The sequence below is a fragment of the Oryctolagus cuniculus genome, chromosome 18, assembly GCF_964237555.1.
Source record: "Oryctolagus cuniculus chromosome 18, mOryCun1.1, whole genome shotgun sequence".
Classification (NCBI taxonomy): domain Eukaryota; kingdom Metazoa; phylum Chordata; class Mammalia; order Lagomorpha; family Leporidae; genus Oryctolagus; species Oryctolagus cuniculus.
This window is the reverse complement of record NC_091449.1, coordinates 37,228,768-37,251,784: the sequence shown is the minus strand read 5'-3', so window position 1 is coordinate 37,251,784 and position 23,017 is coordinate 37,228,768. Positions and strand designations below refer to the sequence as shown.

At 40.1% G+C, this 23,017-nt stretch overlaps 1 protein-coding gene across 8 annotated transcripts in view; it reads right to left on the bottom strand.

Moving 5' to 3' along the window:
- FTO (FTO alpha-ketoglutarate dependent dioxygenase) overlaps positions 1-23,017 on the bottom strand; it is a 414,324-nt gene that overhangs the window by 291,067 nt on the left and 100,240 nt on the right. For 3 of the 8 annotated variants that reach the window (XM_070061822.1, XM_070061827.1, NM_001199368.1), the window contains 1 exon segment: positions 14,015-14,092. Coding sequence is in view for 2 of the 8 variants with exons in the window: in NM_001199368.1 (NP_001186297.1) it covers positions 14,015-14,092 (78 nt within the window). In the remaining 6 variants the exon portion in view is untranslated. 8 annotated transcript variants of the gene reach the window in all.

Below are 23,017 nucleotides of genomic sequence, written 5' to 3'. Positions count from 1 at the left end.
GCCACAGTCACCTGGTTCTGTATACCAGAACTGATTTTTTTTTTTTTAGCCACAGCACAGGATTTTACATTTACTCTTATAAAATTTATCTGATTGGTTCCTTCATAGTTTTAGGCTGCATCCTGAAGGATAAGCATGTTAACTGGCCTCCTCCGATCATTGTTATTATTCAATAATTACCATTTACATGATAAACAAGGCATTTATTCTATTCCTTCACACATTATTTTCCCCTCAACATGTTTACTGAGCACCTACCAAAGACCAGACAGAGACAAGGCTCCTTCCCTCAGAGAGCTCTCTATTAAATCAAGTAAGGAAAAGCAATCCCAACTTGTGTTAAGTGGTACAACAAAAAGAAATCAGTTGGAAATTCTGTCATTAGGGTAGGCAAGACTCACGTAGGAGACTGCAATGAAGCTAGATTGCACTTAAGCTGACATCTTCAGGAAAATAAGGCAGTAGTCAGCCACGTGATGAGCTACAGAAAGTGTTTCCCAGGAAGAGAAGTCAAAAACGCAGTAAGGAAAGAGACCAGCCCTTTCCAGCATAATGAACTCAAAGGCAGTGTGACATCAGTAAGGATGGAGAGGAAGGCAGTGGCTGGAACACAGAGCCTTGGCAGTCACAGGAAGAAATCTGGGATTGAATCTGAGTATGCTAGAGGACTTCAAGGGGAGAAGAATAATTTGATTTACATTTTATAAATATCACTCTTAATTACAATATTGGGCATGGATCAGAAAGAGGCAAATGTACATGTGGAAAGTTCTATTAAGTACTATTACAACTGTACAAGAGAAAAGTGATAACAGCTTGGGCTGAAGTAGAAAAAGACATAAGTGGACAGAAAAAGTATACATTTTATAGGGAGAACAAAAGGATGTGCTTGTGTAATTTATGTGAGAGATAAAACAATAAATAAGTTAAATGATGATTCCAGACTTCTGGGTTTCATAACGGAATAAACACAAATTTGCTTTTTTGGTGATTAAAATAAGATGGGGGTAAAACAAGAATAGTAGAAAGAGGAACAGGGAAGAATTTCTATTCTAGAGCTGCAGCCATTAAGAAACCTGTGAAATCTCCAGGTGGAAAGAGCAAGGAGTAACTGGATATACTCAGCTGGGGCTTAAAAGAGAAAACAGGGTACAGAACTTAGGGGAGAAGTTGTCAGCACAAAGCTGGCTTTCAACTGCCTGGAAATGGATGAGCTCACCTAGGAGATCAGTACAAATACACAGGGGAACTAAAGCGAGTTCCCCAGTCACTGGAAAAGGCTCAGCAAAAGAAACCTTGTAGAAAACTAGCAGGGTATGTTAAAGCACAAGCTACAAGAAAAGAGTATTTCAAGAAGAAAGGTGTGGTCAGTTATGGCAGGGTCAAGTGAGGACAGAGATTACACACAAGGTTTGGTAGCATGCAAACTTTCGATGACAATCCAAGGGCAATTACAGCAGACTGGCAGGGATGCGAGTCAGACTTGAGCGAAAAAAAGGTGGGAGGGTGGAGATGGCATGTATAGATGCCTGAGTGCTTCTGCTATGAAGTGGAATAAAAAATTGAACCTGTTGATAAAGAGGAATGCTAGATGAAGGATCCATCTTTAGTGACAGAAGAAACGGGAATAAACCAGAATTTGTCAGTACACTCGTGGGGATGATGTGAGAGGAAGAGATTGATAAAGCAGAAAAGAAGATGAACCAAGGAGCTAAGGCCTGCGTGTCTACAGCGGCAGAGTCCCAGGTGAGGCATGCAGGGATCTGTAAGGCAATCCCTTAGGGTTGGGCCGGGGCTGGGAGTAGGAGAGAGTAGAACTGTCTTGTTTTTAATCTAAAATAAATAAATCAAACTCCACCAAACTATGTGGGTACACACATATAAACATACACATGTTTAATATTAGTAAATTATAAAATAGACCTAAGTGCCATTTATGCACTTACGTCTCTACAAATAACTACAACGTGTATGGGAATCTCTTCATATCTGCTCATGGGCACCTACTGTATACATCTCTTCCCAACTGCACATTCAGGAACACCATGATGGCAGCTTGAAACTGGCTGTGGCTGGAATGTTTACACTACAGAAATCAGGAAACTAAATATCAGTGCTGGGTTTTGTGCCCCAGGGAGCTAGTTGTTGAACACTTAGGAAATACTACTTTATGTGTTCAACAATTTTCCTGACATGAATATGTAATCAAAAATAGCCAGAGTATAGATTGAAAGGAGAAATATGTAAATTCAGATATGGTGGTAAATTTCTTAAGGGGCAGATGAGTAAGTTCCAAGGACTGTCTTTTTGTTGTTCCCTGTTGCTGTTATTTTGTTTTTTGTTCATTTGTTTAATGGTTGGGGAGCATTTCAATGTTCTCAGTGAAGCACGAAGTGAATCAGTAGCTAGGAATGTGTGCTAGTCATTGGAGTTGTTTGCCAAACAGTTCTGGGTTCTTCTCTTAACACCCAGGTTTTTGAGCCCAATGTGGAATTACACTTCCTGGTGCTCTCATAAAAACATATGAAAATTTCTGACCAGTTGGAAGTGATGGCTGTCACTTGCAGCCTGCAGTACTTGGCCAGTGCAAACCTCCCAGAACACTCTGTTTCCTTTTGGCATGGTAACCAGCTGAAGGCTGTTTGGATCCCTGAGTCACCTCAGTGAGTAGTAATTCTCTGCCAACCCACAAATGGTATGTAAAATGAACAAGAAATATTGCTGTGTGAAGACTCTGGCTGATGCAAAGTACAGGAAATAAAAGGTGTGTAGGAAGTGAGACTAAGTGCACAGGAGAAAAGTGAAATTAGTCAAGTCTGAAGGTGGGAAAATGAGCTTACTAAATAAGCATAATAGGATGGCCCCGCTTCTACAGATGCTATATTGCATAGTGTGGAGAACAATGACAAGACAGAAAAGTCTCTACACGTTTAGTGCAAAAGCAACAGTTTTCATGAATATTTTTGACCTGTAGCTGATAGAATCCATGGATGCAGACTTCATGGATACAGTGGGCCCACTGTAATTTAAACAAAATTTTTAAAAAAAGGTTTTGTTCCCTAGTCTCATGCATCTTCCCTGTGACCGGCTCTTTTCTTCAGTACTCAAGGACCCAGCATTTCAGCACTTCCCCTTCGAGCAGGCTCCATAGCTGGCTCGCCCTCCCCAGCCTCCAGGCCACCTTTTCTAAGTAACATTTTTTTCGAAGAAACCATCCCTGAATCTCCACCCTCAAATAGATACCTGCCATTATCATTCATCACACATTTTACTTACCTGTCACAGCACTCATCATTTGTAACTGTGTTTTTATTTGAACTATTATTTAATAAGCTGTCTTACAACATTGCAAACTCCCAGAAGGAGGAGGCAGTAGCAATTTTATTCCTCATTATATTCCAGGCACTTGGCTCCAAATATGGGCTGAAGATCCCTTTCCAAGAACCAAAGAACAAAAGCCTTAAGACTGAAGATAGCACACTGGTGGGTGTCAGGAATGAGTGTGGGAAAAAGGACTGACCCAAAGGGCATAAGGGATAGGTTGGAGGAGCTGTGAATGTCTAAAAAAAACTGTGCAGGGGCCTGCTCTGTGGTACAGGGTAAAACTTCTGAACTCTGCATCCGGAGTCCCAGCTGCGAGCTTCCAATGCAGCTTCCTGCTAACGCTCCTGGAAAAGCAGCGGAAGGTGGCCCACCTGCCCGGATCCCTGCCACCCATGAGGGAGACCTGGATGGAGTTCTGGACTCCTAGCTTCAGCCTGGCCCAGTCTCAGCTGATGTGGGCATTTTAGGTGTGAACCAGTGGATGAAAGATATTTTTCTAACCCTCACCACTTGTCTCGATCGATCTTCCGTTCTGTTGTCGTGCCTTTCAAATAAATAAATAAATAAATAATAATAAAAACACTGTGGAGAGGGCTGCACAATTGTAACTTCACCAAAAAGCCATGAACTGTAAATTTCAACAGGTGCATTTTATGTTAAATATATTTAACTTATAGTTCCTCAAAAGGCAAACTAACTAGAAAATATTTGCAAATTATATGCAAAAAATGGGGTTAATATTCTTAATGTGGAGCCATTATAATTAAAATATAGAATAAAACTATATAAGTGTGTATGTGCATATATATCCCAATAGAAAATTTCAGACATAAATTAAAAGACAAGGTTGAAAATATAGGAAAAAAATTAATTGAACCAAAGTAAAAACAAAACCAACAGTATAATATATTAAATTGCACTTAATTGAATTCGTACCTATCAAATTTGCAGAGATAAAATTTTATGGCTGGCACCACGGCTCAACAGGCTAATCCTCCACCTAGCGGCGCCGGCACACCGGGTTCTAGTCCCGGTCAGGGCGCCGGATTCTGTCCCAGTTGCCCCTCTTCCAGGCCAGCTCTCTGCTGTGGCCCGGGAGTACAGTGGAGGATGGCCCAGGTGCTTGGGCCCTGCACCCCATGGGAGACCAGGAAAAGCACCTGGCTCCTGGCTCCTGCCATCGGATCAGCGCAGTGCACCTGCAGCAGCGCGCCAGCCGCGGTGGCCATTGGAGGGTAAACCAACAGCAAAGGAAGACCTTTCTCTCTGTCTCTCTGTCTCTCTCTCTCTCACTGTCCACTCTGTCCGTCAAAAAAAATAAAAAGAAATAAAATTTTATAATACACATTGTCAGTGAGGGCAAAATTAAACAATCTGAAAGTATGTAACTAGGAATGCAAATTGTTACTACTTTGCATAAGGTCAAAGAAGTTCAAATAAATGTGCCCATATTTTTTCATCCAGCTACTCTACTTCTAACAACTTATTACAAGGATCATTACAGAAATACAATAATAAGAATATAAATCATATTGTTAACTATAATAATTAACACTGAAAGCCTATCTCTCTCCTTCTTTCTCTCTCTATATATACATTTATATATATATATACATATATATTTACATTCAAGTAAATAAATAAATCTTTAAAAAAAAAAAAAAAAGAGAGTGCCAGCATTGTGCTATAATAGGTTAAACTTCTGCCTACGACACCAGCATCCCATATGGTAACCAGTTGGTATCTCAGCTGCTCCACTTCCAATCCAGCTCCCTGTTAATGGTCTGGGAAAAGTAGTGAAAGATGGCCCAAGTGTTTGAGCCCCTGCCACTCACATGGGAGACCTAGATGAAGCTCAGGGCTTCAGCCTGGCTCAGTCCTGACCATTGCAGCCATCTGGGGAATGAACCAGAGAATGGAAGTGCTCTCTCTCCCTTTTTCTCTCTTTCTCTTTCTCCCTCCCTCCCTCCCTCTCTCTCTTTGTAATTCTTTCAAATAAATAAATAAATAAATCATAAATAAATAAAATAAAAACTATTAGAAAGCCCAACAGAGGACTGGATGGATAAATGGTATATTCATGATACCTTACTGAGGTAATAAACTTTAGAATATTTATATTGCTTTTTTTATTGTTATTTTTTTTAACTTTTGTTTAATGAATATGAATTTCCAAAGTACAGCTTATGGATTACAATGGCTTTCCCCACATAACGTCCCTCCCACCTGCAACCCTCCCCTTTCCCACTCCCTCTCCCCTTCCATTCACATCAAGATTCATTTTCGATTCTCTTTATATACAGAAGATCAGTTTAGCATACATTAAGTAAAGATTTCAACAGTTTGCTCCCACACAGAAACATAAAGTGAAAAAGACTGTTTGAGTATTAGTTATAGCATTAAATCTCAATGTACAGCATACTAAGGACAGAGATCCTACATGAGGAGTAGGTGCACAGTGACTCCTGTTGTTGACTTAACAAATTGACACTCTTATTTATGGCATCAGTAATCTCCCTAGGCTCTTGTCATGAGCTGCCAAGGCTATGGAAGCCCCCTGAGTTCACCGACTCTGATCATATTTAGACAAGGCCATGGTCAAAGTTCTCTCCTCCCTTCAGAGAAAGGTACCTCCTTCTTTGATGACCCGTTCTTTCCACTGGGATCTCACTCGCGGAGATCTTTCATTTAGGTTTTTTTTTTTTTTCCCCAGAGTGTCTTGGCTTTCCATGCCTGAAATACTCTCATGGGCTTTTCAGCCGGATCTGCATACCTTTAAGGGCTGATTCTGAGGCCAGAGTGCTGTTTAGGACATCTGCCATTCTATGGGTCTGCTGTGTATCTCACTTCCCATGTTGGATCATTCTCTCCCTTTTTTATTCTATCAGCTAGTATTTGCAGACACTATTCTTGTTTATGTGATCCCTTTGGTTCTTAGTCCTATCATTATGATCAATTGTGAACAGAAATTGATCACTGGGACTAGTGAGATGGCATTGGTAAATGCCACCTTGATGGGATTGAATTGGAATCCCCTGGTATGTTTCTAACTCTACCATTTGAGGTAAGTCAGCTTGAGCATGTCCCGAATTGCACATCTCTTCCCTCTCTTATTCCCACTCTTATATTTAACAGCAATCACTTTTCAGTTAAGTTTCAGCACTTAAGAATAATTGTGTATTGATTATTGTTTGTTCTATATTGATTTTTGAAAAACACCAGTATAGCAAACTATGGTCATACAAGAAAATTAGTAACAAGATAGTTAGCTAAAAAATTCTACTTCCATAAAAAGAAAAAATATATAGACATAAATATTCACAGAAGAAAAGACTCAGAGAAAAGAATAGCCACAAGTTTATGCTGGTTATCCCAGGGTACTGAACTTGGAGATACCAATATCTAATCATGTTAAATGCACTTTATCATAAGGCTTAGTGCTTCAATACAACCTTACTGAAAATAAACTTATTCCCTTAAAAGACAAAGTGAAAACACTTTAAAGTGAAAAACAATATTATTCATTTGAGAGGTAGACAGAGAGAAGCAGGTAGACATACTGAGAAGACTGACAGCCCGATAGAGAGAGAGCAAACTCGCCTCCACTGGTTCCCTCCACAGCAGCTGAGGCTGAGCCAGTCCAGTGTGGGGAACTGGAGCGCAGGCTGCGTTTCCCGCCTGGGTGGCAGGGGCCCGACTCCTCGAGCTGTCACCGCTGAGCCCAGGTTGTGCACCAGCAGGCAGCTGGAATCAGCAGTGGAACTGGGACGCGAAGCCAGGCACTCTGATGCTGGAGGTGTGTGTCCCAGCTGGTGGCTTAGCCACAAGGCCAAATGCTCACTCCCAGGAGATTCCTTTTGATGACCCTGAATTATCAAAAATCTTTAGTGGGCCTTCTGGTACTATATGAATCTTACTCAGATTGCTGTTCAAAGCTCCAGGAAATTTTTATTTAACCATAGTGAGAATAAATAATACTCGGCTTATTTTGTCACTATCTCAAAAAAATGTCAGAGAGAAAATCCCCAACCTAACTGCCCTGTTTTACTATTTGTAAAGTAAATAGATTATGGCCTGATACACTAAAATGCAACATAGTATTTGTTACATTTTTCTTTAAAGAAAACAAGTAACTTCAAAGAAGAACTGACCACTAAATAATTTTATATTAATTTATTCTGTCAAAGAAAAAAGTTCACTTTCCAGTTGGACAGGTACATGTAGAACATCAGCTATCACACCGTAATTTGCAACAGCTGTTGGCAGATTTTCAACTATGTTAGAACTTTCTATTTAATCCTATTAGAATTTTTCCAGGGAATATACAGTCATGAAATTATATTAGTAGTTGTCTGGTCACATACTATACTTCTTGAGATTTATACATCATTCTGTGGATAAAAATGATGATGATGTCATTTAATAAGCATTTAGAAAAGTATGTTAGATAGACAGTGCCACTTGCCAGGCCTTTATTGATGGCTGGAAGATGAAGAACGTCAGGCTCTCTGGAGATGCAGCTTTATCTTCTGCCTAGTTTAAATTATAATGTAAAGAGTATACCCTTTCTTCTCAAAGTGGGGGACATTTCTGAAAGGTGTTCATCATACAGAGAGGTCTGGCCCGCTGTTACATGAGGCTCCCTTAAACAAAGCCCAGTGGAACTCAACCTTTGATGGTGTGAAATAAAAATCAAGTGACTTGGGAAATATTTTTTGCCTAAGTGTTAAGATACTCTGATTTCAAGGAAGTATATTTCTAATTTGGCTGTTAATAAATTTTGCTGGTTAATGCTTTCTATTTTGTACTTTATGGCAATTTATATGCTATCTGTCATAATATTTTCTATACCATTTTTATTGTAAAATGCTTGCAACTTGGCAGACATCCAAGACTAATGGGCTAAACACTTACATGGTCCAGCCTCCAGTTGCAGGGTGCTGAGAGGTGCTCCAGAGGAGGAACACTGCTGAAGTCATGGCTTAGGCCCTGCTACACCTACTACAGCCAGCCTTGTGATAACATGCACTTTGCTACAAAATGACATAAAGATATCTGATCATTCAGTCAGTCAATAGTCACTTTGTTGGTCTCCTTAGCGTTTATCAAATATTTGCTGTGTACCAGGTACTACATACAAAGAGCCATAAATACAATTATAAAAATGAGATAGGTCCTGTTGTATAGCACCTCATAGTTTAACAGTATAGACAAAAAAAAAATGGAGAGCCGACACTGTAGCATGGCGGATAAGGCTCCACCTGAGATGCTGGCATCTCATGTGGCTGCCCGCTTGAGATCCAGCTGCTCCACTTCTGATCCAGCTCCTTGTGAATGTGCCTGGAAAAGCAGCAGAAGAAGGCCCAGCTGCTTGGGCCCCTGTCCCCAGATGAGAGAGCTCTAGCCATTGTGGCCATTTGGAAAATGAACTAACAAATGAAAGATCCCTCTCTCTCTCTCTCCCCCTCCTCTCCCTCTCCCTCTCCCTCTCTCACTTCCTTTATCTGTGTAACTCTCTCAATAATCTTTAAAAAAAATGGAGGCCGGCGCTGCGGCTCACTAGGATAATCCTCCGCCTTGCGGTGCCGGCACACCGGGTTCTAGTCCCGGTCGGGGCGCCGGATTCTGTCCCAGTTGCCCCTCTTCCAGGCCAGCTCTCTGCTGTGGCCAGGGAGTGCAGTGGAGGATGGCCCAGGTGCTTGGGCCCTGCACCCCATGGGAGACCAGGAAAAGCACCTGGCTCCTGGCTCCTGCCATCGGATCAGCGTGGTGTGCCGGCAGCAGCGCGCCAGCCGCGGCGGCCATTGGAGGGTGAACCAACGGCAAAGGAAGACCTTTCTCTCTGTCTCTCTCTCTCACTGTCCACTCTGCCTGTCAAAAAAAAAAAAAAAAAAAAAAAAAAAAGGAAACCCACACTTAGAGAAAGACTTATAAGTATTGAATACATATTTATTGAGCACATACTATGTGCAAAAGCTCTAGGTGCTGGGAATCCAAATGTGAGCAAATTGTCTACCTGCTTTCCAAGAGCAAGGAGAGCCAGACAATACTTCCAAGAGCTTGTAGAAAATGGAATTAAAATATGAGTTAGTTGGTTTTGGCACATAAAGATAAAGGCTTACCAATCTGTTGGGAAGGAGGAAATGTGCTACCCTGAGAATCACTGAGCGCCTCCTGCGGGGGTCCTACACACACAGACCCTACACAGGTCACACTGGGCATTTCCCATGAACTTTCTGAGGTGCCCTATCATGTGGCATTTAAGAGAGGTCCCTACGGGTGAGTAAAGGCTCAGGAGACCAAAAAGAGAGGAAGGAGCTGGCAGGTACAAAGGCACAGGAGGGTGAAAGTGCCCGCAGAGCCGAGGGGAGCAGGAAAGCCTGCGTGACAGGAGGTCAAGGTTGGATGCCACATTAGGCAAAGAGTAGATATTAGAGCAGAGAAGTAGGTTGGGCCATATGGTCAGTCAGTGGCCTCACAGGAGAGATCTGCTGAGGAGTTTGAACTTTACTTTGGAGGCAAGAAAGACTCAGCAAAATGTAATAAACAAGAAAGTGCAAGTCAGACCTGCTCATAGGAACACACCTCTGATGGCACTGGGGAAGACATAAGAACAATTAGGGGAATGTTAGAACTGTGTAGGTGGGGGATGACAAATGGGAACCTGACCTGTGATTGTATTTACAGGACTGGAAAAGAAAGAACAGTTTGAGAGATGCTGAGTAGGTGATGGAAGGAGAGGCAGAGGCAACAGGGAGTTGAGGATAGCAAGGTATCTAATTTGGAGAACAGAACAAGGGTAGGGAGGGATGCCACTAGAGAAGAGAATGAGAGAATGAATGGGAGGAGGCTTGGGAAGTGGATCCATACTGAAATCTGAGTCACACCCTGTGCCACTTGTGTTCCAGACCCATTCACGCCTCCTCATCTCCGGGTAACAGCCAACACTCACTCTCTGATCTCATCGCCTCTGCTCTCCCTCCTCCCCAGATGGTAGCCTCAGGTGCTCTCCCTTTCAAACATACCTCAGAGGCTCTGTGGCTCCCTAAGCCCAGAACAGTCTTCCCACAAGTATCTACATGGTTTGCTCCTACACCTCCGTGAAGTCTAGGTACTCCCAAGCCACCTACTACACTCACCAAAAAAAAAAAAAAAAAAAAAAAAAAGCTCAAAGAAGTCAGGAGTCTTTTTACAACATCCTCTCTAATGACTAAGAGTTTACCTGGCACAGAGTTGAGGGAGCTATATGCATGCTTAAGCCAAAATATTTATTTAAGTCAGTAATACAGATCATAATGAGTCAGATGTACCTGTAAGACTTTCGGGTAGAGCCACCCTGTAGTCAGTTGGAAGATGGAATTGGAGCATTCATTCATGTCATTAAAAGTATTTTCATGGGGCAGGTATTTGGCCTTGTGGCTAAGCCACCAGCTGGGACACACACCTCCAGCATCAGAGTGCCTGGCTTCGCGTCCCAGTTCCACTGCTGATTCCAGCTGCCTGCTGGTGCACAACCTGGGCTCAGCGGTGACAGCTCGAGGAGTCGGGCCCCTGCCACCCAGGCGGGAAACGCAGCCTGCGCTCCAGTTCCCCACACTGGACTGGCTCAGCCTCAGCTGCTGTGGAGGGAACCAGTGGAGGCGAGTTTGCTCTCTCTCTATCGGGCTGTCAGTCTTCTCAGTATGTCTACCTGCTTCTCTCTCTCTACCTCTCAAGTGAATAATATTGTTTTTCACTTTAAAGTGTTTTCACTTCATCTTTTTCTTTTTTTAATTGATTTTACAGGTAGTTATAGACAGTGAGAGAGAGAGAGAGAGAGAGAGAGAGAGAGAGAGAGGAAGATCTTCCTTCCGTTGGTTCACCCCCCAAATGGCCTCTACGGCCGGTGCTGCGCTGATCCGAAGCCAGGAGCCAGGTGCTTCTCCTGGTCTCCCATGTGGGTGCAGGGCCCAAGCACTTGGGCCATCCTCCACTGCCCTCCCGGGCTCCAGCAGAGAGCTAGACTGGAAGAGGAGCAACCAGGACTAGAACTCGGTGCCCATATGGGATGCCGACCCAGCAGGCAGAGGATTAGCCAAGTGAGCCACGGCGATGGCCCCACTTCATCTTTTAAGAGAATAAGTTCATTTTCAGTAAGGTTGTACTGAAGCATTAAACCTTATGATAAAGTGCATTTAACATGATTAGATATTGGTATCAGGGTTTATTGTGGATCTGGGAAAAATAAAAGAGAAGCCTTGAAAGTTGTTCTGTTTGCATTTAGGTTTCCTTTTATCCCTCGCCGTATGGCTGTTCAGAGCACAGCAGGCTGATAACCTTCTGTATTTAATTCTTCATGTACTACATTCACAATGCAGAAGCTGAAACGGCTCAACAGCTGCTTTTTAACTACGTGTGCAATCATGTAACAGAAGCCTTTTATCTGTGATAATATTAGCAACCATTTCAGAACCAACTGAATTTTGTGGGCTTACCTATTTCAAGGGTACTTTTGAAAAAAAAATTTTTTTCCTGACTCCAAAAGAATGCATGAGCACTACAGACAACTGGAAAACCAGGAAAGCTTAAAGGAGAACACCCAGTCAATAAAGGGCATAATTCTGTATACATCCTCCAAATCTTTCCAAATACCACCTCCCGCAGGAGGTATCTATGTGAGTAAAAGCAAAGCTCAAATCATATTAAACCCACAATTATACAACTGGTTTTTTTATATTAACTCATGCGTGCAATAAGTCATATTCATTCATGCAAACAAACTAAGCACTTACTAGGCTCCAGGCACTGAACAAAGTACAGAGGATGAGGGAAAAAATATAAGGAAACTATTACAATAAAGTGAGATAAATGCTAATAAGGATACAGATGAATTACAACAGAAGGAGCAGAGATAATCCTCTGGGCTAGGTGTCAGGGAAGCTTGGGCAGGAGATACTCCATGAGTGATTACTAACACAGAAGTTCACTGGAGAAAACAGAGCCAGGTAAGGAGCAGATACTGTAAAAAAAAAGGGCAAAACTCCAGTATGGATAAAAAGGTGGAAGAGTGGAAGACGTGAGGCTGGAAAGCACAAATAGTCATTGTGGGACATTCAAGCAGAGGGTTGACGTGCTTAGATTTATGTCTTGCTCTGAAAATACTACAGCTTCAAGGATTGAGAGAAGCAAAGAGGAAAAGGAGGGCTATCCAAAAGAGGACTGAATGAGATAAGGGATGAAAGACAATGTTAGAAATGATAATGAACTGGAACACCTGGATTCTAGATAGGTAACTTCTTTCTTCTCTTCCTTCCTTGGTTACTGAGGGTCTGCTACCTATAAGCAGCCATGAGAAACAAAAAGGTGACATAGCCCAATTCTTATAGCTTCAGAGCTAATAGGAAAGAATAGGTAAGAATTTATTCTTTTTGCTTGCCCGGCATGCATAATCCTTTTTCATTGAAAGAGCTGTCCAATTTCCCTTTGAGAGAGCTAGCCACATCTGACTCACACAGTCTGCGTAGTGGGAGTGGGAATGCTACATTCAACCCTACCCTAAGAACAGAGTACATGACCTTGGCCAGGCAAACAGGAGCATCTCACTTTCTGAACTCAGTGATTGGTTCAAGGATAGACACATGGCTCAAACAGGGCCAACAAGATCACTCCCTAGAGAATGTGGTCAAACCAAAGAGAAAGAACTCAACAGCTCTCGGATCCCAGGCTGCCAGGTGAGTGTCTACTCAGTATAAATTCACACAGAGGTAAGCCAAGAAGAAAAAAATAGAAAAGGAGCGACCACTGCGGATCTTCTTAGTGAGGCTGCATTCAGCCAAGTCCTCCTAGACATCTAAATGATGTCAATAAATTCCTGTTTTTTGGTGACAGTGGATTTGATTTGAATGTTGTCACTTCAGTGGAAAGAGGGCTAACTAATTCAAAGACAGTCACAAAATTATAGCACAGAGTGAAAGGTAGTACAACAGACTTAGTTACAAGACACAGTAGCACAAAAGAGAGGAGTCAAGTCAGGGAAACTTTCACAAAGAAGGTGATGCTTGACTGAACTTTTGAACTGGCTATCTGGCAAGGGAAGGAGCAATGGATATTCTATGCAGTAGAAATAACAGGAGTTCAGGTGGGCATCTGTTGCAGTAATTAAGTTGCAGCTTGGGACACCCATGTCCCATATATGAGTGCCTGGTTCAAGTCCCAGCTACCCACTCCTAACCCAGCTTCCTACTAAGGCATGCAATGGGAGGTGTGGGATGATGGCTCAAGTACTTGGGTCGCTGCCACCCACATGGGAGATCTGGATGGCGTTCCAGGCTCCTGGCTTTGGCCTGGCCAAGCCCTGGCTAGTGCAGGCATTTGGGGAATAAACCAATGGATAGAAGATCTCCCTCCATCAGCCTCATATTGAAATAAAATAAAAATAAATAATTTTTTTAAACACACACACACACACACACACCATGAGCAGAAACCAGGAACTGGGAAAAAACAAGTCCATTGCGCAGAAGCTCCAAGTTCACAGCAGAAAGCAGATTGAGAAGGAATCTGTACGTTGTATAGGTAATAAGCGGCCCTGGGGTGATCAAATCTGATTTTCCACCCTTGTTTAACCACTCTAGATCAGCCTTCTCAGAGGTGAGATAAGGTAGCTTAGAACACATCACTACGAATTGATAAAAACCTCACACTTTCTTACCTGCTGATAGAATTCATCATCTTTAGGGGTCAGATATGGGAGCCAAGTGTCTTCAAGCTCCTCAAGAAGCCTCAGTTTCTGTTAATAAAAAAAAAAAAAAACAGATAATATAAAATGACTCAAATATAAGGTAATATCTTATTTTTCCAATAAGAGAATAAAAAATTCAGCTAACCTGACTACATAAACTTTTAGAGATAAAAATCGGTCAAATGTCAATTATAAGTTAAGTGAATTACCCACATTTTAAATTATACATTGTATAAAGCATTTTGATATAATGATTACATTCACTCCCACATTTCAGGAGACTATCTGAATTAATCTACACATGCATCATTTGACATCAGGGACTTTTTCAGCACTGAGGTCCCTTTTGTGTCATCCAATACAGTTTTCTACAACAAATCTTCCTATCTATATGATCTGCCTGAGACAGTAGTTTCTAAATCCTTCTATGAAACTATGACTGGAAACATAAGGCAAGCTTCAAGTATCTATTTGCATAACACTGGGATATTTGGAATATTGATTCATCATGTAAATATGTATTTGTGATCATATCTACTTATAGCATTGCTTTTTAATTGTGATCTTTCATCACTACCATAATTACTAAGTCTGTGCTAACCATCTTTTTTTTCTTTTCCAGTTTATGAAATAACATTTTTAAGTATCCACAGCAAGAACTGTCTAAGGCCTTTTCAAGTAATTATGTCTTCCCCAAACAGTACTGCTCAAATAATGTAACTGAGATAATCCCCTATTATAAAGTACCTTTTAACAGCAGAAAATACATAGAAGGTGACTTCCTCTTTCTTAGGGTTTTTTTCAAAGAATGTATGATCTTACAGTCAAGCATATATGGAGTCTGTGTGAACATGACATATAAATGGCATAAGTATGTATACATAGATGTAGAAACACATAGGTACATGCTAGAGAAATTCTTTGTAAGGAAAGAAACAAAAATGGCAGAAATAATTGGTTTTCAAATAAAACACATCATCACTGGTGCTATTATCAGCCAGTAAGTCGCCATAAGAATCAGGAAATGGCACACCTTGTTCTGAGCCAATAGAATCCCACTTGATAGAGTATGGCTTGGTAAACACAAACTGGATGTCAGCCCCCACCTGTTCCAATGATTACTGTCTTTAAACAGGGCCCAACCTGCTCAACCAGACATGGTGGCCCAGAGCATTATCTTCTTCCACCCCAGGAAAGCAGCCTTCCCACACAAACTGTCACAAGTAGAGGTGAGACACAATGAGACGCAGGCAGGGGCAGAGCAGGAAGGCTCAAAACATTCAATCGTATGTTTGTTTTGATTTTTGAACTACAGACATACATTAGCTGTTCAACATATTACCTGCACAAGTTGAATGACATTACTAATTCTTCACCTGGACTTCAGCACGAGGAGGAAACGACAGGATGTGGCCTTTGTTTCAGAAGGCACACCCCTTTGCCCAGACTTCTGCAGAAGCTTTAGTATATGTTTGGGAAGCTCTCAGAGACTAGCACTCTGAAGAGTGAAGCAGGGGTGAAAAACTGGCTTTGACAATTCCTTCGTGTCAAATGCCAACCAGTGGGTAAACACACACAACATGAGAGTGCACTCTGGACTGCAGGCAGAAGGGGCTCACATGTGATTGTCAGATCTGCCTAACTGCAGCGCCTCAGCCTGATGTACAGTAAATGCACACCGCTGGGCCCTGCAGCAAACTGCTCACACGCACGCTTTCTCGCTGTCACACTGGTGTCAGATCCACCAAATTGCTCACAAATACCACACAGATGGCCAGAGAGAGGGCAATGCTGCAGCTCTCCCACCTGGAAGGAGGAGCTTGGGAAGACCCTTCTATGCCAGTCAATGCCCGTTTCCATAGCACTAGCTGGGAAAGGGACACAAGACCTCATGTGAAACACACCACGAAGGATGGAAGTTAGTGTGGCAAACTTTACTCCAGCCTCTCAGCTTCTGCCTCACCATCAGAAAGGTCAGCTGCGTGGCCAGCTGTGGCGCAGTAGGTTACGGCACCACCTGCAGTGCTGCCATCCCATATGAGCGCCGTTTTGTGTCCCCACTGCTGTACTTCCACTCTAGCTCTTTGCTAATAGCCTGAGAAAGGCAGCAGAAGGTAGCCCAAGTGCTTGTTACCACATGTTAGATCCACATGTTACCACATGTTAGATCCAGAAGAATCTCCTAACTCCTGGCTTTGGCCTAGCCCAGCCCCAGCTCTTGTGGCCATTTGGGAAATGAACCAGCAGATGGAAGATCAATCAATCGATTGATTGATCTCTCTCTCTCTCTGCAACTCTGTCTTTCAAATAAATAAATAAATTTTTTTAAAAAGTCAGGTTATGTCTTAGCTTGAGTATGTTACCAAACAGAGATATGGTTTGAGAATCTTACAATAATTACTTTAAAAGATTTAACTGGATTGTGGGCCATAATGTGAAGGATGCATCTTACTACTCTTGTATCTTCAGCTTCCTCAGATTACGCTGCTAACACATTATTCTTTATCCATTTGTCATGTCCACATAATACATTTTTTTTTTTTTGACAGGCAGAGTGGACAGTGAGAGAGAGAGACAGAGAGAAAGGTCTTCCTTTTCCGTTGGTTCACCCTCCAATGGCCACCGCAGCTGGCGCGTTGCGGCCGGCACACCGCGCTGATCCGATGGCAGGAGCCAGGTACTTCTCCTGGTCTCCCATGGGGTGCAGGGCCCAAGCACTTGGGCCATCCTCCACTGCACTCCCTGGCCACAGCAGAGAGCTGGCCTGGAAGAGGGGCAACCGGGACAGAATCCGGCGCCCCGACCGGGACTAGAACCCGGTGTGCCGGCGCCGCAAGGCAGAGGATTAGCCTAGTGAGCTGCGGCGCCGGCCACATAATACATTTTAAATGATGCATCTGATTCAATTTCATTTTGTTACCTGAGTCTTTTCAAAATGCAGCCACAAATTAAGGCAATGAATGCCCAAGTGAAAATAATCATGATCTTGCGAGGGTTTCAAATAAGAAGTGGTAACATTCACATAGTCCATAAGCAGTCTGAGTGGGGAAGGAAGACTGTCCCTGAGGAAGACACATCCAAGCTAACACCAGAAAGATCAGTGGGAGGTAGTTAAACCAAAAGAAGTGTAACTAAACATTCCACATGTGCATATAACGTATTTGTTTTCAACTGGAAAGAAACAAACTATAAACCATTTCAACAAACTCAGCATTGCTTGTCCTATTCTCACAACAGGGCATATTCAAAATAAATAGGAGTTGGAAACAGTAGAATTTTGGGTGTAGACTTCATCACTTTCTTCCCTCAACATCAATTTCCTAATCTGTAAAACACTGTGTCATAAGGTTGTGAATATGAAATAAAATTCATCATGAGTGCATTTTGCAAATTATAAACTATGCGGATATTAGACAAATAGCATTCAAATGGAGGGTTGAGGGCCGTGAAACAAATTATAAGCTAAGGAACCAAAATCTGAGTTCCAGTGCCAGTTCCACCATAGACACAATTTGGGACTATTTTCTTATCTCCCTGTGAAGTGTAAATGAAAGAACACCTAGAAAGGTTTAAGAACAATGCCTACCACACAAAAATCTTTAACACACTTTGGCAACCATTTGTTGTCACTCTTAGTAACTTATGTTTGGAAAAGGACAGTTTTGTGAAGGTACCTCAAGAAGTTTGTGGAAAACGGAATGAAAAGGTAAGTTTATTAGTGCAAGAAAAGTTTAAAATCTATACATAGATTTTTCATGATACATGTTTTCCATAAACTTCTGAAAACCTCTTATATTGATTAGATACAAATCAACTACAAAGTAATCTCCATAGACCCTATCATATTATACGTTAGACCATAGATTAATCCTACTTGATAAAGATAGATATCAATCTGCCTGAGTGAACTACAGGAGAAATATATAAAAATTGCCCATAAAAGTTGTTAGACAGACAGATGCCTCTATTAAATCACCCAAGTTTTAATAAAACAAAATCATAAGATTTTAGAACAGGTGAAAAAACTACAGCCCACCCAGAGCTATTAAGTGGCTGCACGAGCGATGACATGCAGGTCACGACAGAATCACAATTCACATTCTCAATTCCCAAGTACTGTAACAAGCTCACGCACCTTACTCTGCCACAGCATCATGGATGCCAAAAGCAATCACGTCTTTCCAGAACTGTTTAATTTTTACCTTGAAGATAACACAAATAGCACAACTTTTTAAATTTTTAATTAAAACAATTCTACTTTTAAACTTTTAACCAACGCTTCTAAGTACTTGAACAGTCAAGTCATGGTGGCTTTAGTAGTACTACAATGCATTCAAAAAGAGATCTTTGCCATTATGATTTGGATGTCTTGTTCTAGTTTCAGTAATGGGAGCTTCTTCTGTAGCAGGCCAAATAGCTAGCTGGACTAGAAAAGCTCCGAATCCACAAGAATTCAGGAAGAATACGCAGAGGTTTTCACATCAAGATGGTGCAAAACTAGCCTGAGACTAAATGTCCTCGTTCTGTTCCTTCCTATCAAAGCTTGAAAGCAAGATCTGAAAGGACCAAACTGTTGCCAAGTAACTTAAATCAATTTCCTAACAAAGTTCAGGAATATTTAAAGGATAAAGAACAAAATCCAGCACTCAAATATTAAAATTTGTGTTTGTCAATCTACAAGTCTTGGAAAGTAAAAACTGAACTACAAAGCAAGACAGTATGACTGATAATGAAGAGAAAAAGCAATAAGGCCTCAAATGGCACAGTTAACAGAATCGATAGAGCAGCACATTAAAACAGTGACTATAATAATTTTTGTAGTTTATAAGTTCCAAAACTTGGAGAAAGACCGATCATGGTAAGCAAAGAAACAGAAGAACAATATTAAATCAAGCTTTTAGGAAGGAAAAGCTCAGTGTCTGAGATGAAAGACACACTGCACAGGATTCAAAGATTTGTTATCACTTAAAAAAAAAAAAAGAAGAATGAATGAATGAATCCAAAGACAGCAAGGGAGAGAAGTTATCCAAATGAAAGAGAAAAATGACAGGACAAAACTAACAGAGCATCAGTGAGTTGTAGGATGACTTTAAACAGTTTAATAAGATAAATGGAGTCACCAAAGAAGAGGGGAGAGAATAAGAGAAAGATAAAACAGGGGCCAAATGCTTTCCAAATTTGATAAAATTAAAAAAGGAAGTTCACAGATCCAAGATGTTCAAAGAATCCCAAACACAAAAAACTGATGGAAATAACACCAAATCACATCACAATCAACTTTTTTAAAAACAATGAAAAACAGAATGTTTTGAAAGCAGTCAGAGAAGAAAGACATACTATCTACTCAAGAACAAACCATGAGAATAACATGAAATCCTGTGAACATCGCCAGAAAGTGGTGGGGAAATACCATAATATCTTACAAAAACAATGGCAAAATAAACACTTTCAGATACATAAGAGCAGAAAGAATTCAATACCAGCAGACCTTCACCGTGAGATAAAGGAAGACCTTCAAGCAGAAAGAAAATGATGCTACACACAAATCTGAATTTACATAAAGGAATGCAGGCCATCAGAAATAGTAACTACATAGAAAATACAAGATATTTTACTCTTTTATCATTTACATCTTTATCACTTTATTTAAAGTGAAAGTATTTTATTATAGAGGTTATAAAATATGTAACAGTAAAATGTAGGACAACAATATTAAGAAGGCAAGAAGAAATGGAAGTATGCTGTAGGATTCTTGTGCTATATGTGAGGGGCGATAATGCTACTTCAAGGAACACTGGGTTAAAATAAAGACAAATACTACAAACATTAAAACAACCATAATATAACAAAACAAAGAGTTATAGGTAATAAGTCAACAAATAAAATGGAATCATAAAAAGAAAATCTTAAGAAGCCAGAAATAGAGAAAAAAGAGAATAAAGAGTATATAGTAAAATGGTAAAAACAATCAATCAAAATGACTCAGTTAAAAGACAGAGACTATTAGATTTGATTTTTTAAATGCAACACTTAACCATATACTACTCATAAGAAATTCACTTACATTATTCACAATATAAAGCAACAAATTGTTTCAAAATGAAAGAATCAACACAATACGAATGTACTTAATGGATACTGTACATGCAAGAACTTTATATTTAAAAATTGTTAAAATGGTAAATGGTATGTTTTGCATACCTTATCACAACAGCAACAAAAGGACTAACAAAGTAAAAGAGTAAATAAATCATTTAGCCAGCAATACTAATCAAAAGAAAGCTGAACTGACTAAAACAATACTAGACAAAATAGGATTAAGAACAAAGAATATTACGAGATAAAGTTATTTCTAATGACATAGGAGTCAACTCATCAACAGAACATATTATCCTCAATAAATATATATTTTCCTAACAATATATCTTCAAAATACATACGACAAAAGCTGAACAAGCAAAGAGAAATAGATAATTCTACAGCTGTAGTCAAAAATTTTAATAAACAGCCATATCTGGGGCTCCAATTATGTTTGAAAAGAAACAAAGTACTCTAAAAAGTTCTCTAACAAAATGGAATTAAATTAAAAATCAGTAGCAGACATCCAAAGATACCTCAAAAAGTTCATTAAAAATAGAAGTTAAAGCTTAAGTTTGTTTTGATGCAAAAATTTTTGACATATTTATGCATAGTTTTCTCATAGCACACATTTTCATTGTATTAAAAAGTCTTTCAACCAAAATAATATTTTAATTCAATTATATATAAACTTGTAGAAATACCTATGTAACTAAAAAATTCCCCAAATATTTGAAAACTAATTCCTTACTAAATAATCAATAATCTATTGATCAAAGAAGAAAAGGGAAACTGGAAGTACTTTTACACAAATAAAAATGAAAATACAACATTTCAAAAACTTGTAGTACACATATAAAATAAGATGTACGAAGAGAATTATGATACTAAATGGTTGCATTAAAAAAAGAAAACTGGTGGTGACTGGTGCAATGGTTAACCTGCTGCTTACAATGCTCATATCCTATATCCAAGTGCCTGGTTCAAATAGAGGCTCCTCCAGTTCCAATCCAGCTTCCTGCTAATGTGCACCTGGGGAGGCAGCATGTGATGGCTCAAGTACTTGGGTCCCTGCCACCTACAATGGAGAGCCAAATGGAGTTTCATCCTCCTGGAGAGCATTTTCTGTTTCTCTTGAGCTCTAGAACACGTGTTCTTGCTTTCTCTGTCTCTTTTATACCACATTAAAATAAAATAATTATTTAAAGGGGGGGGGTACATCAATTACCTAAGCTTCCACCTGGACAAACTGGAAAAGAAGAACAAACGAAATTCAAAGTAAGTAGAAGAAACAAAATAATGAAAGATCACAGCAGAAATCAAGGCAATATAAAACAGGGAAGTAAGAAAATCAATGATGTCAAAAGCTAGAATTTTGAGAAAAGAAAATTAAAAGTCTCTAGCCAGACTGGTAAGGGGAAAATAAAAAACAGAAATTGCAATATACCAATTAAAAGGATAATAAAAGGATATTATGAACTTTATGCTAATTAAGTTCTAGAACATGAACAAAATAGACAAATTCTTGGAGAGACACAAATTAACAAGGTTCACTAAAGTAGAAGTGCTGAACAGTCTCATATCTATTAATGAAATCAAATCTATATCTTAAAAACTTCCCACAAAGAAAACTCCAAACTCAAAAGTCTTCACTGATTAATTCTTCCAAGCTTTATAAAAGAAATAACACCAATTCTACAAATTCAATCAGAAAAGTAATGTCATTTTAATCCCAAAAACAAGCAGAAAAGTTGTAAGAAAACTACAGACCAATATCCCTCATATATATGATGCAGAAAGTTTTGATAAAATAGGGACTGGGGCATTGTGGCATAGTGGGTAAAGCCACGACCTGTGATGCCAGCATCCCATGTGGGCACCTGTTGGTGTCCTGGCTGCCTCACTTCTGATTCAGCTCACTGCTAATGTGCCTGGGGAAGCAGCGGAAAAATGTCCCAAGTCCTCGGGCCCCTGTGCCTAAATGGGAGACCCAGATGAAGCTCCTGGCTCCCAGCTTTGGCCTGGCTCAGTACTGGGCATTGTGGCCATCTGGGGAGTAAACCAGCGGATGGAAGATTCTCATTCTCTCTCTCTCTCTCTCTCTCTCTCTCTCTCTCTCTCCCCCTCTCTCTCTCTCTCTAACTTTGACTTTCAAAATAAATAAATCTTTAAAAAAAAAAAAAGGAAAGAGGAAGTTTTGACAAAATGTTAGCAATTTAATCCAACAAAACTTCTAAAAAGGGTAATATATTATAACCAATGTTACCTAAGGAATGGCAGTTTTATTTAACATTTGAAAAGTAACATAGTTCATCATAACAGCAGACTAAGAGAAAGAAGAAAAAAAAACTGAAAAGATGTAGTAAGAGTATTAGAAAATACTTCAGGCCCAGGTCAACCCTGATAAACACAGATGGCAAAAAAAGAAACTTCTTCATCCTGACAAACATCTGTATAAAAATTCTATGGCTAACATTACCCAGTGTTGCATAAACTTCACATTAACGTCAGTAAAAAAGCAAGGCTATCTTCCATCACTACTATTCAAGACTGTACTAAAATTACTCGACAGTACAATTAGGCAAGAAAAAGAAACAAAAGGTCTACAAATTGAGAATAAACTTCAAATAGGTGAAAACGTTGTTATTTGCATATGACATAAGCATCGCTATAGAAAATCCTACAGAATTCATTTTTACACAGCTTCTATAACTAATAAAATAGTTTAGCAAGGTTGCTGGATCAATATATAAAACTTTCACTGCTTTATATTTTTACATCTTCTAGATGCAATTTAAGTAACTTGTATTTTCTCAATATAGGAGGAGATTCAAAAAGTTTGTGGAGAAATGGTATTAAAAGATAATGTGTATTTCCCATGAACTTAAAAAAATT